The 13,866-nt window shown below is 30.8% G+C and overlaps 4 protein-coding genes and 1 long non-coding RNA gene across 21 annotated transcripts in view; 4 read left to right on the forward strand and 1 right to left on the reverse strand.

Annotated features, from left to right (window-relative positions):
* Positions 1-21: 21 nt before the first annotated feature.
* Positions 22-1,143, forward strand: LOC116425218 (MICOS complex subunit Mic10). Its single transcript, XM_031972645.2, has 3 exons — positions 22-250; positions 338-385; positions 834-1,143. Exons 1-3 carry the CDS (start codon positions 172-174, stop codon positions 980-982), a joined length of 276 nt encoding a protein of 91 aa, XP_031828505.1. The 5' UTR covers positions 22-171; the 3' UTR covers positions 983-1,143.
* A 264-nt stretch (positions 1,144-1,407) lies between these two features.
* Positions 1,408-6,264, forward strand: rb (adaptor related protein complex 3 subunit ruby). Its single transcript, XM_031972641.2, has 10 exons — positions 1,408-2,084; positions 2,381-2,456; positions 2,525-3,106; positions 3,181-3,477; positions 3,573-3,840; positions 3,928-4,644; positions 4,724-5,017; positions 5,097-5,368; positions 5,432-5,796; positions 5,870-6,264. Exons 1-10 carry the CDS (start codon positions 1,954-1,956, stop codon positions 6,015-6,017), a joined length of 3,150 nt encoding a protein of 1,049 aa, XP_031828501.1. The 5' UTR covers positions 1,408-1,953; the 3' UTR covers positions 6,018-6,264.
* Positions 6,265-6,374: 110 nt separating this feature from the next.
* On the forward strand, positions 6,375-7,950 carry RpL6 (ribosomal protein L6). 2 transcript variants are annotated; one of them, XM_031972629.2, is made up of 4 exons: positions 6,375-6,474; positions 6,934-7,137; positions 7,212-7,485; positions 7,563-7,950. In XM_031972629.2, exons 2-4 carry the CDS (start codon positions 6,934-6,936, stop codon positions 7,907-7,909), a joined length of 825 nt encoding a protein of 274 aa, XP_031828489.1. In that variant the 5' UTR covers positions 6,375-6,474; the 3' UTR covers positions 7,910-7,950. The 2 variants fall into 2 exon arrangements, with proteins under 2 accessions (XP_031828489.1, XP_031828490.1); XM_031972630.2 differs by having other exon boundaries at positions 6,458-6,513.
* A 1,695-nt stretch (positions 7,951-9,645) lies between these two features.
* Positions 9,646-12,146, forward strand: LOC143174489 (uncharacterized). Its single transcript, XR_012998494.1, has 3 exons — positions 9,646-9,730; positions 11,631-11,723; positions 11,883-12,146. It is a non-coding gene; the product is annotated as an uncharacterized LOC143174489 (long non-coding RNA).
* A 1,056-nt stretch (positions 12,147-13,202) lies between these two features.
* The window catches only part of Smr (nuclear receptor corepressor smrter), a 72,931-nt gene continuing 72,267 nt past the window's right edge, over positions 13,203-13,866 (reverse strand). For all 16 annotated transcript variants that reach the window (XM_076367311.1, XM_076367314.1, XM_076367309.1 and 13 more), the window contains one exon: positions 13,203-13,866. This exon is cut by the window's right edge and continues 4,049 nt beyond it. The gene's annotated coding sequence lies outside the window, so the exon portion shown is untranslated.

The raw sequence follows: 13,866 nt of genomic DNA on the forward strand, positions 1-13,866 counted from the left end.
TTGTAAACGTACATCTATTTTATTGAAAAATATCGTTAACTGAAAAACAAAAAATTATTTTAAAATATTGCTTTTACAAATAATTAATGCTTCGATAATGTTTTACGAGATGGTTAGAAACTTACGTATGACGTAACTACCAATATTATAGATCTACTTTAATACAGAAAAATGGCTGGTACCGCTTGGACTGAAGACGAAATTGGACGAAAATGGGATCGATGTTTTACAGATGCAATTTTTAAATTTGGTAAATGTTATTTAATAGTTGTGATGTTTATTAATCGTAGAAGAAGTGTGTACTTTTATTGTTGCTAATACTGTGACATTTTCCTAGGAGGGGGACTTATCCTTGGTAGTGTGTTTTCTCTGCTTTTTTTCAAACGTAAGACTTAATTATTTTAATATTTAATTAAAAATTTCACCTATTCCACTTTTAATAATAAGATAGAATTATAATTTATATGCTAATATATTTAATTTATCTACCTTTACATAAACATCGGAATATAATTTTGAAGGTTAAGAAAATGCAATTCTTGACAGAAAAATCTAATTGAATTTACATTTTCAAAGATATTGAGTATAATTGCACATAAGGGTACATATAATTTTCTTAACCATGCTATTGTATTCTTAAAAATAATATTATTAAATATGTGGAGTAGGTTAAGTATCATAAACATATATATGTATGTACTTTAATATTAAATACACTATAAATTTAGGAACCATTATATTATATTAAAGATGTTATTATTGTTATGGGTACCATATTATGAAAAATTATGGTATATTCATAATGTAATATTAAAATTTTTTATTTATTGTAGGTAGAAAATGGCCTATTTTAATTGGTTCAGGTTTTGGATTAGGTATGGCATATTCTAATTGTCAAGAGGATTTAAATTCAACGATAAGGCAACAAACATTTAGAGATTGCAGCAAGATTCCCAAAGATGAAGGAAAGAAAACTTCTTAGCAAGTTTTAGTGGCAAAATTGTTATGCTATTATAAAACATGATATAACATACCAATAAACTAGTTGAACTTTATTATAGAATCGTAAAAAATAAAATCTTAATAATTTTAAGTTATTATATTCAATGTAAAGAAATAAATTACTGTGAAACTTTCTGTGTATCATACGTGTATTGTTATTCACAATTGTATTTTTCTTACAAGACCTTCAAGAGTAGAAACTGCATTTATTAAATATGTGTAATATTTTATTGATTACATAAGAAACATTTTGTTATTTTTTAGTATAAATTTATATGTGACATATTAATTAATTCCTACACTGAAAAAATAAATTCATTAGATTACATTTTGCAGAATACATAAATAACTAGTACTTAACCAAGAATTTTACGAACATATGCTTATTGTAATATCCCAGTATATATTATTTTGAATATAAAATTATTACTACAATAAAAAAAATAAATTATTTATATTTGAAAATATCGTTCTTTGCAAATATTATTATAATATTAGTAGTTATGATTACAATTTTTAACTATTTTATCAGCTTAAGTATATTCGCATTTATGTGTGATGCAAAAAGGCACTGTTTCTAGTAACTTATCGATACTCTATGTTGCTTCGTGAAAGTTTTTCTCTCTTAATTATTATATTTAGAAATATATTTGTTTTTACGTGTAATTTTAATTTCAACGATAAATAATACATAAAAAATAGGCATCAATAGAAATTAATAATAAAAAAATTACACGTCGAACAGTATTTCTTTTAAATTCTGATTCGATACATTTCGATATATGGAGCAAGAATATTGCTGAGTGAATGGCTCGGATCTAAACAGATCTAAGCAAGATGGATATGTGGTAATCTTCGGTACAAGCATCATATTGTCAATTTTGAAAGAATTCTGTGAATTATAGTGATATTTGTATCAAAGTTAAGTGGTGTTAAATAAAACCTAAGAAAATGTTGACCGCTGCTACGAATTCAATATCAAATAACGGAGGATCTTATAGCAATGACAGATCAAGTACTGCAGATCCAGAACTTGCAACTGATCCTGCTTCTGGAGGATTTTTTCATTCTGATTACAAAAAGTAAATATTTAAATCGTTATCCATATTATTTTAACATTAAATATCTTATTAGCGAAAAGTATTATTACATATTTTGGGACTCTATTTTAAAAATGACACAAATACTAAAAACATTTTGAAATAAGTATAATTGTTATAAATAAAATATTTATATTTTTGTACCTATATATCTCAATGTTATTAACTTGTATATATACATGTTAGTTTTATATGGCACAGTTTATAATATATTGCAACAAAGTATGTTCACATATGATACATAGCTACATATTTGTAATTTGTATTTTCCAAATTAGGCATGACGATTTAAAACAAATGTTGGATAGTAATAAAGATGGACTTAAATTGGAAGCTATGAAACGTATAATTGGGGTAATACATCTTCCGCTTTAAATTAACTTTATTCCAGAACAATCAAGAAACTAAGATATTTATTACAGATGATAGCAAAAGGAAGAGATGCATCAGAATTATTTCCAGCTGTAGTAAAAAATGTTGTATCAAAGAACATCGAAGTGAAAAAATTAGTTTATGTTTATTTAGTCCGTTATGCAGAAGATCAGCAGGATCTTGCGTTATTGTCTATTTCTACATTCCAACGTGCTTTGAAAGATCCTAATCAGTTAATAAGAGCCAGTGCTTTGAGGGTACTTTCAAGCATACGTGTATCTATGATTGTTCCTATTGTAATGCTTGCTATTAAAGATTCAGCTAGTGATATGTCACCATATGTTCGAAAAACTGCAGCGCATGCTATACCTAAACTTTATTCACTGGATTCAGAGCAGAAAGAGGAACTGATTAATGTTTTAGAAAAGTTGCTTTCTGATAAAACAACTCTAGTTGTTGGTTCTGCGGTAATGGCTTTTGAAGAAGTTTGTCCTGAGAGGATTGACTTAATACATAAGAATTACAGAAAGCTCTGTAACTTATTAGTAGATGTTGACGAGTGGGGCCAAGTTATTATAGTCAATATGCTCACAAGATACGCAAGAACACAGTTCATTAATCCAAACGTAGATGTATGTATAATTCTTTGAAGTCGTAGGAAATCATTTGGTGTAAGGCCTATATTTTGTGAAAATCATTTTTATAGAATGTAGAAGAAGATGAGAATCGCCCATTTTATGATTCTGATTCTGATTCAACCAATACTAAGAAAACAAAACTATCGTTAGATCCTGATCATCGATTATTGTTAAGAAACACAAAACCTCTTTTACAAAGTAGAAATGCTTCTGTGGTAATGGCAGTTTCTCAGTTGTATCACCATACAGCACCACGAAGTGAAGTTATTACTGCTGCTAAAGCACTGATCAGGTTATTAAGGGGACATAGAGAAGTTCAAAGTGTAGTTCTTCACTGCATAGCTAGCATATCAATTACCAGAAAGGTAATGTAAGTACTAATATAATGTACTAAACCAAAATATTATTTTCTAAAATTTTTAAATTTGTACAGAATATATATTTAATTTTTTTTTTGTAGGGAATGTTTGAACCTTTTCTTAGATCATTTTTTGTAAGAACTTCAGATCCTACACATATAAAGCTCTTGAAATTAGATATTTTGACTAATCTGACAACTGAAACTAGCATTGGGGTTATACTGAGAGAATTCCAAACATACATTTCTAGCAGTGATAAAGAATTTGTGGGAGCGAGTATACAGGCAATTGGTAGATGCGCAAGTAATATCAAAGAAGTGACCGATACTTGCCTAAATGGATTAGTTTCACTTTTGAGTAACAGAGACGGTAAATATGATTCCAATACTCATTTATGATAATAACTGTGCAATACTTACATAATTATGTTATGTTTTTCATGATTTTTATATTCAGAGGCTATTGTAGCTGAAAGTGTTGTTGTTATAAAGAAACTCTTACAAACTCAGCCAAATGAACATAAGAATATAATAGCTCATATGGCCAAGTTAATGGATTTTATCACTATACCACAAGCTAGGGCATCAATATTATGGCTCTTGGGAGAATATTCGGATAGGGTACCTAAGATAGCACCGGACGTTCTAAGAAAAATGGCCAAAAATTTTGTAAATGAACAGGACATAGTGAAACTACAGATATTAAATTTGGCTGTTAAACTATGTCTAAATAATCCTGCACAGACTAAACCGTTCTGTCAGTATGTTTTTCAGCTTGCAAAGTATGATCAGAATTATGATATCAGAGATCGCGCTCGTTTTTTGAGACGTTTTATTCTTGACGAGGATGATCCAGACAAGAAACTTCCTCAACTTGCAAAAAGAATATTTTTAGCCTCAAAGCCTGCTCCAACTCTGACATCCAGGTTCAAAAACTCCGAATTTCAGTTAGGTACATTGTCGCATTATTTGGATATGCCATGTGCTGGTTACCGTCCATTGCCATCGTTCCCTGATGTAGCTCCAGAACCATCTGTTAGAGATATTCCTAGTGGAAATATGAGAGATATAAGAGAGGAATATTTTAGAAAAGATAAGAAGGATAAGAAAGGGAAAGAAAAAGAGAAATCTTTTTACAGCGATGAAGAAAATTTAGAAATATTTGCAGGAGATGGTAAACTTTATATACATTGATAAACTTTATATACATTATACTCAAAATAGTCTAACATTAAAATAATATACAATTACAGAATTAACCAACGATAATGAATCTTCGGATACTTCGTCGAGCGATTCTTCAGATGAAAGTAGCGATTCATCTGAATATACATCTAGCTCCAATAAATCTGAAAATGATAATGAGAAAAAGAAATCTACTAAAGAATCTGACGAATCTAATGGTGAGTCCGAGAGTGAAGAATCAAATTCAGAAGAATCTTCTGAACAGTCAGAAGAAAGTGAAGAAGAGAAATATAAAGCTTCAAAGCACGATACGAGAGAACAACCTAAAAGTAACATTGATCTCCTACTAGATTTAGTCGATGGTATGATATAATATTAAAAAGGTTATGAAACAAAACTTTGAATGAAAGTATGTAAACTTATATAATACATTGATTACAGATATTCACATAACACCTGTAATGCCATTAAGTACAGGAAGTCTTCTTACTCCAATGAATTCAAATATTTCAAATGATGTAAGAGAAGTATCATTCCCTTCTATTCCAATGAAAAAGTCTGAATTGTTAAATAGTATTACAGGTCACGGTTTAAAAGTTGAGTATAGGTTTACAAGAACACAACATTTAGTAAGCGCTCATTTAGTTGCTATTGAATTAGTATTTTCTAATGAAGGTAGTAATTCTATTAAGGAGATTCAAATGGGAACAAAGGTAAATGTTTATTACATTAAAAATTGTATTCATTTATTTATGAAGATTTGTGTTTATTTTTAGAATTTACCGAAAGGTATGCTTCTACATGATTTTACACAAATATCACTATTAGAAACGAATGGTATTGCAACATCCACATTGGGTATCAATTTCAATGATTCCACTCAGCCGGCAAATTTTAATATTGATTTTACAATTAATGAAGAAACTTATTCATGTCCGGTGATTATTAAAGCACCTGTTGGAGAAATAATACGTGCTGTACTTCTGCCAGATAACATGTTTGTTACTGAAAAAGCAAAATTGAAAGGCATGAACGAACATGTAGCAAAAGTGCAATATGCGGGAAATAAGAAAGATATTCCTCAAATGATCTATGAAATTGCGAATGTTGCAATAATATCTAGTACTGACGAAGAAATGAGGTTAGTAATTATTTACTGTTTATACGAAGAACATAAAGTACACTACTCACAATAATTTTTCCTTTATTCGTAGATTTACCGCCCACACCCTAGCCTCAAATTCATTGGTATTAGTGACAATAAAAATTACTGGAAGCGAATCTTTGGAAATATGTGTAAATTGTGAGAAAATGGTGATAGGTTCTATCTTGTTGAATGAATTAAAAAGCAATTTAAAATAAATGAGCTATTTTATACTTCAGTCATAAATATATATATATATATATATATTGAATATATATTTATATATATATATATTTACACTTGTATGAAAAAAATGCAAAACTTTTACGTTAATTAAACATATATATTTACATATACATTCAATCTCAGAAATGTATGTTTATTATTAAATATAAAAAGTCAACTATAATATGTTTGTTATAATGTTATTAAAATTTTTATAATAAATTGAAGTTACTATTTAATAAAGAAAACTGACTGGTTTGTGAACTTATATAAACGTTTTATATATTTAATATTAAATAATTGTAATGTTTATAAAAACAAGAGAATATCTTTAAATTGTCGAGAATTATCGAAAATAATCGAAGCTATATATCGATTTAGAAATGTAACTACAGAGTATGCCCTCTAGATGGAAACATAGTATAGACTCTTTTAGCTGCACGATTTACGGTAAGGAGGAATGATATCAACAGGCTTAATATAATCAAAGTAATCTCTTATTTCAATAAAATAGAAACTATATATTTTGTCAAATATTACATATTTCATAAACCTTTTTTAAGAAGAACATTGTATTTTTTTCTCTAATGTTATGATTCCATTAAATTTTAAACACTTAATGTTATGAGAGGTTACAGTTTGACGTTTCACTGTTCTAGTTATTTAATTTTCGATATATATTAAACATTTTCGATCTTAATCATTTCATTTCGTTCTGGCTTTGCAATTCCTTAAAAATTGGTTCTTTATATTTTATAGCTTTGTGAAAACGTGACATAACCTATATTTATCATGGTAAACATGCCTTGTAAGAGATTACAATAATGAAATTTATATATACAGTTGCATTCACCACCTTTTTATTATACATACTTATTTCTTAAGTAATACTTATTACTAATTTGATAGATGACGGAGACGAAAGAAGCCAAGGAAACAACAGTGAAGTCCCAGGAGAACAAAAATGCTTCTGTGGACAAAAAGGGTAGAAAGGGAGGTCGCATCAGACCAAGAAATTATGATTTAGGAAATGGTGTTTATAGATTCAGTCGCACTCGCATGTTCCACAAGAAGGCTATTTATAAATTTCTTGATAAGAAAACTCCAAAAACTGTATGTTTTGTAATATATCTTTTGTTTATTGTTTTTACTTATAGATATATATTTACACAAGTATTTAATAATAGTTCAAGCCCAAGAAACCAGTAACCATTGAGAAGAAAATTAGTGGCGATAAAAATGGGGAGAAACGTATTGTATTGTTAAAGAAGAGACGTGCTAACTATCCAACTGCAGACCCTGTGACTGTACATCATGCTAAAAAATGTTTCCGTGATCATCAACGTTATTTGAGGCCATCTTTAAAACCAGGAACAATTTGCATCTTGCTTGCTGGTGCTCATAAAGGGAAACGAGTTGTTTTGTTGAAACAACTCAAGAGTGGCTTACTTCTTGTTACCGGTGAGTGCTGCATATAATAAATTTAAATTTAAACGGAAATTAATAGAGAGTATTAAATTATATATTTTGTATAATAGGTCCATTCCTGATTAACGGTTGTCCTCTTAGAAGAGTTAGTCAGAATTATGTGATTGCAACTTCTACTCGTATTAACATCTCAGGCTTAAAACTCCCGGACCATGTTAATGATGATTACTTTAAGAGGAAACGTGAAAAGCGTGCAAAGAAAGAAGAAGGTGATATTTTCGCCAAGAAAAAGGATGAATACAAAGCAAGTGAACAAAGAAAAACAGATCAGAAAGTAATTGATAAATTTGTAATTTCTGCCGTTAAAAGGAATAAGGAGAAAAAGTTGTTGTTTACTTATTTGTCTGCCATGTTTGGCTTAAGAAGTAGCCAATATCCACACAGGCTAAAGTTCTAATCTTTTATGATTTGAATACAAATATACAATAACTACTGAAATATTGAGTGTATTATTTATTACCTTAAACTATAATAATTTAGGAATGCATGACAGTTATTGTAATTAATTTCATTCAACACTTTTTATACCATAATTTTTCCTACTTTTCTTTTAAAAAGATTTTGCTAATGCATTAGAATATTTTTAACAGCATTGGTAATTCAATGTAGCAAGTTATATTGTATGGGATGTTTGTATGAATCTTAAGTTCACGTTTAGATTTATTAGTAGAAATTGAGTATCGTGTAAACTTCATTTCTAATATAGGGGATAAATGAGATTTGGCTGTCTAAATCGATGCTCCTGGGTACTCTAGAACTCGGTGTCATATGTTCTGAATTACCGACTGTGTAAAAAATCAGACGTTTTGCTCTGTCGTCTATGCCTAAAGAACGATCAATAGGAAAACTACATGAAGCAAAATGATCAAAGTTAACCAAGTAGTAAATATGGTAAACCCAGTATACAAACGTATCCATTAAAATGTTGCCATGTATTCAAATTTCTAACCTGTGAAGCTTGTAAGTATTTACTGTACTTCATTTTTGCAACGAGCAAATTATGATTTAACGGCAACGAATGTATAAGGCGTACATTTAAACAAAGGAAGTAGTATTTATTCAATAGAACTTCATAACAATACAGTTTTTGTTGATTCACAAACGTAAATATTTTTATAAATACATTTACTATATAAAGTACAGCTATAAAATTTGTATAGGAGATTATCTTGATTAATTATACAATTGTAGAAAATTCTTCGATAAATTATATACTAATAGTTTTTATTTTAATGATTGAAATGTCGATAAATAAAATTGAAGTTCAATATACATTTTTATTTGAACTACTATATTTGTAATAAAATGTTTAGGTATTCAGGACTAATGATTCTTCTTAAATCTATGTAAATAAATATAGCAATATTTAAATTGCTTTGAATGGAAATAAGCATATTTCACGCATATCCCGAAAGTGTGGGAGAATTGGAGTTTAATCCGTTTCATAATATACCGTTACCAATTTGTTACGTGGACATTGCCATGGGTGGCGCCACAGTCATTCCGCATGAAATCCCACATCGGTAACATTTGTCTACCAGTTTGGGCGTTTTGCCACGGATGGCATCATTGCTTTGCCGTCATTGCCGTCAGCACAATCGCGGCTATGCGCGCGAAGTTTAAAAAGAACGACTATCGCCTCGCCGCGATATCTGGCGTGTGCTTTTATTTAATATACATATTTACAATATTTACTAAATTATTATATTGAAATATTTTTATTGACCAGCTTCTATGACAGTTTGTTTCTAACTGACTATTTACAAAAAGAATATCACGAATATTAATACGTTGAACGCCGTACGATTTCACAGAGGAAAATACACAGAATAGAAAAAATATAATATTAAATCATTTGTCATGAATGTCACTGTATTATGTAGCATTATTTGTAATATAGAAATGTTTTAATATACTCATCGTTTCATTGAGTGAACTCGATTGAGTAATTCGATTTGGTCGGAGGTCACCGGTGACCCCCATGACATTCAACGTGTTAACAAAAAAATTTTAAAGTGTGAAGTTAAACAATAATTAATGAAAAATAGAAATTGACTTTATCTATAAGTAGAAACCAACATTATCGACCCATTGGCTATAACTATTTCTGTCCTTCTTACTTCCATACATGTACTATTCGCTTCTCACGTTAGTGCCGTCGGTCTTTGGCTCAAAAGTGCACAGGTGCAAGAGAACCATAGCTCTGGAACAAGATCAAGTAAGATACATATTTCCATCGAGACCTTTTATTATTTTTTAATTCCCGATTCATCGTTTATGTGTCCTACGTGTCATGAAGCACCTTGCTGTCGCATATACGTAGTGTCCGCAAATGAAAAGCCACTTTTTGAGGAGACACACGTGTACCATGCATGATCGTATCAGCGAAATGATTAAACGACAGATGTATCGTTGAAATAGTGATAGGAAAATCCTGTCGCGTTGAAAGAGCATCAGGCAATGTGTTGTCACATTTTTTCTTCCCTTTAATCCTTTGCATTTGAGAGGCGACTCTCAGTCGCCATTTAATTGAACGCAACAAAATTATCAAATGAAAAATTCAATATAAAACGTTGTATAAGGTATTAACATATGGAACATAGAAATAAAACAACTCTGGCCCATAATTTATGCAAGATGTTCCTTTATGTAAGTTGAAAATAATATTGTTAATATTTTGTCAGAAAATAATGAATGTTTGTAATAAAAAATATTGTCGAGTGCAAAGGGTTAAACGAGTTCTATCAATGAAGAAAATTAATTTGTGTTTAATTTCTTGTTCCATACTGGTCTAGAATACTGGGAATCCGTAGGTCCGTAGCTTAGAGATTGCGTTTACAAGCGTTTCTGGTTTCAGTCACATCACCTCTCCTTTTTGTTCTGTGCACGTCCATCTTCGCTTCTGGAACTATCGGGTACGGTATTCTAAAAATTTCGATTTTTTACAATTCAAGAACGTATATCCCTTTACGACTGTTCCATTCTTTTTTATCCTATTCCCGGTGGGAGTATACTGCAATAAAAGCTTTGCAATGGTAACGACTGATTGTGAATTGTCTTTAAGGTTGGTTAAAATAAACTGCTCTGTACATTATTATTCGAAGCTATGAAATTTTCACTGTTTTCCTTACGCGAAATTGAATCTAATTTCCAGAATACACACGCATTTTTATATAATACATATATGTATTTATTTACATATATATTTACTTTTATTTTTATTTTTAATCTTTATTTATATTTGTATTTATATTTAAAATATTCACTTTTATATTTATATTTTTTTTATTTTCATTTTCATTTTCATTTTCATTTTCATTTTCATTTTCATTTTCATTTTCATTTTCATTTTCATTTTCATTTTCATTTTCATTTTCATTTTCATTTTCATTTTCATTTTCATTTTCATTTTCATTTTCATTTTCATTTTCATTTTCATTTTCATTTTCATTTTCATTTTCATTTTCATTTTCATTTTCATTTTCATTTTCATTTTCATTTTCATTTTTATTTTTATTTTTATTTTTATTTTTATTTATGTGTTCTGACTCTCCAGTAGTCTGACTTTCTACAGAAATACCTGTCGAGTTTGAAAACAAATTGTCGAAATAATACTAGAAACACATCTATCCTGATAAACATTTTATACATATCATAGTCCACGACTTTTTCTCATTCCGTTCACAAACGTCTGCAAAACTTTAGGAGCCGCTCAATATGTGTGCGATAATGGGTGAACGTATTGTGAGTTTATAATGAGTTTACAATAAATTGCCAAGTGCGTCGATAAGCGATCCTCTATTTCTCGTCAGAATCAATGTTTAAAGAAAATCTAACGTTCGTTATATTCTTAGTCTTATATACTTCGAACTTAAAGCGTGTTGACAGTTTGTTAAAACAAATAGTGAATCATTTATCGGTAGACTTAATAAATGCTGAGGTATGCAAATTATCGGACTCAGTGTAGTCTATTCACAATTCTCAGCTTTTTTGTATAAGTATTTCGATCCATGGTCTTCCCTTTCTTAAAAGCACCTGTTCTTTTTATAAACGACCATTCGATGTTACTTCAAATTACTAGGTACTCATTTCACATTGTTCTTTTTCTTTTATAATAGGCGATCGAGCAAAATTTTTCCAGAGTCAAATGTACAGCGTGTAAGATAACCGTTGAGTATGGTTTTCAGGAACCGATCTACACCTTTCGATCGGTAGGTACACGTAGAAAGTAGTTCTCGGAAAAACTACCTGCGAAGATAGCGATTCTCTTTAGTACGAGCGTAAAAATCATACAATTATATCGTTACACGTTATTTACTTACTATGCGACACGTGTTTCTTTTTAATACTTTTTTTTTTATCCTATGAAGAAAGTTTACATAGACATTGAACAAAAGTTACACGTGCCAGTGTGAGTCGAACACTGGAAAGTATAAGAAATAACTTTTCACACCACATATTTCAATATACACCGAATATATCGAGTCCGTATACGATGAAGTTATGCATAGAAAATTCGTAGCGGTCAGTTAATCAAAAGCAGAGAAATGTATTGGTGAGTATGAAATCAACGTACGAAACATTTTAACGGAAACATTATCATTTATAAACACAGTTTTGTCTCTCTCTCTCTCTCTCTCTTTCTCTCTCTCTATATATATATATATATATATATATGTGTGTGTGTATATATATTCTTCTCTAGCTCGCGTTGAATCATTTGCACACCTCTGCAGTGTCAGCCGTATACGATGGTGGTATATATACCGTTCGCAGTGGGAACCGCGTCGAATCCCTATGAGAAAGGACAACGAGATGCCGATGACGCACGAACGTCAGACGTTTTAAAAAAATGTAAAAACCCTAATCATCGTCGAGAAACGCTTTACGAAAACGTCGATGTGTGCGAAGCGAAGGTTCATTTATTTACAAAGAATACTTTGCTCGTCGTCCGCCGATGACACCAACTCGCTTCGATCCTGTAAGTCACTTTGCGTTGACTTCGCGTTCGTTACAAACTATTCGAGTATTGTTCAATCTCGATTTTTTTCCATCGGTTCCCGAGAAGCAAAACCGCAACAGAAATAATAGGTGGCTGGTTTACTGTGATTGCCGAGGATATTAAGCTAGATCATCGCGATCGTGTTTGAAAACGTTATCTGTGTATGCTGGAACATGGATGTGAACGAATTTCTAGATCACCGACACCCACGCTTCGAATATCCTTAACTTTGTACATGAATGGAGGTTGTTCGTCCAATCTCCGATCTGCGAGAAAGGAATAAAGCGACATGAACATTGGAAACGAAAAATTACCATGCATACGTTCTCGTTCTTTCGTTCATATCTTTGTTTTTTGTTTGTTTGTTCGTTCTTCCGACAATTCGTGGATGTGTTGAGGCACTCACATTGTCCGACCAAATGCGTTTCAACCATATAAAAGTGTGCGATCAGACGAGGGTACAGGGAAATTTACATACAGGATGCCTCCGGAGGTGACGGTCCCTTCAAGAGAGATAATACAAGCCAGAGAAAAATGTCCTGTAAGCGTGAACTAAAATCGAACACGCCCAACCGGTAGAAAGGGGATTGTTTTCGTGGATTATTTCTAAGGCAAAGATAAGAATCAAGGAATATGATGTATCGTCGATGGAAAAGTTGATGAAACTTCAAATAAAGTATAAACTATATTACTGTTCGTTAAATAGTTTTACGTCAGTACGTTTAACAAAACAGTTCGACACGTTTGTTTCTTTTTTTGTTTTTTTTTGTTTTTAAATACACACACGTACTCCGTTTAACGAGTAGACTGTGGATCTTCTGTGTTCGTGGAAACTCTTACGATTCATACTGATAGTCAGTTTACATTTAAAACTTTGATAGACCTTAATGAAGTTTTCGTTTTATTTAGAATCTGATATAACGTTCTACATAGTAATCAAATTTTCGTGTGATTCCAGGTTCTGCAAGGTAGTCAAGAAAAATCTGTATTTACACGTGAATCCGCAGCCTACTAACGATTCAAATTAAAAACTAGGGTTTTCGTGGACTATTTTTCACTTTGAATCCAAGGATACGTTCGCATGGTGTTCAACGTGGATTCTTTAAAGGATGAGACTGTATAAACGTTCGTTTCGTCGACAGGACATTTTTTACACCCTTTCTATAGCTCTCTTAATAATATCATACTTTCCAGAGACACCATATATATTGAGAGAGGTATGCAAATTATTAGACTTAGTTTTTTTCTTTCTCAAATGTTCACTGAGATGTCGAATGATTGTATGTAACAGGAAAGTATCGTCGTGATCGAAAGTCGTTTCTCAGGTCACAGATCACAACTGGTAACAAGAA

The sequence above is a fragment of the Nomia melanderi genome, chromosome 4 (assembly GCF_051020985.1).
Source record: "Nomia melanderi isolate GNS246 chromosome 4, iyNomMela1, whole genome shotgun sequence".
NCBI lineage: Eukaryota > Metazoa > Arthropoda > Insecta > Hymenoptera > Halictidae > Nomia > Nomia melanderi.

Bases quoted from the DNA above. Each gene is read 5' to 3' on its own strand.
- rb (XM_031972641.2), top strand. From the start codon at position 1,954: ATGTTGACCGCTGCTACGAATTCAATATCAAATAACGGAGGATCTTAT. The intron at 5,018-5,096 runs GTATGATATAAT...CATTGATTACAG, and splicing joins CCTACTAGATTTAGTCGATG to ATATTCACATAACACCTGTA. The intron at 5,797-5,869 runs GTTAGTAATTAT...CTTTATTCGTAG, and splicing joins AGTACTGACGAAGAAATGAG to ATTTACCGCCCACACCCTAG.
- RpL6 (XM_031972629.2), top strand. From the start codon at position 6,934: ATGACGGAGACGAAAGAAGCCAAGGAAACAACAGTGAAGTCCCAGGAG. The intron at 7,138-7,211 runs GTATGTTTTGTA...ATTTAATAATAG, and splicing joins ATAAGAAAACTCCAAAAACT to TTCAAGCCCAAGAAACCAGT. The intron at 7,486-7,562 runs GTGAGTGCTGCA...TTTGTATAATAG, and splicing joins TGGCTTACTTCTTGTTACCG to GTCCATTCCTGATTAACGGT.
- LOC116425218 (XM_031972645.2), top strand. From the start codon at position 172: ATGGCTGGTACCGCTTGGACTGAAGACGAAATTGGACGAAAATGGGAT. The intron at 251-337 runs GTAAATGTTATT...ACATTTTCCTAG, and splicing joins AGATGCAATTTTTAAATTTG to GAGGGGGACTTATCCTTGGT. The intron at 386-833 runs GTAAGACTTAAT...TATTTATTGTAG, and splicing joins TTCTCTGCTTTTTTTCAAAC to GTAGAAAATGGCCTATTTTA.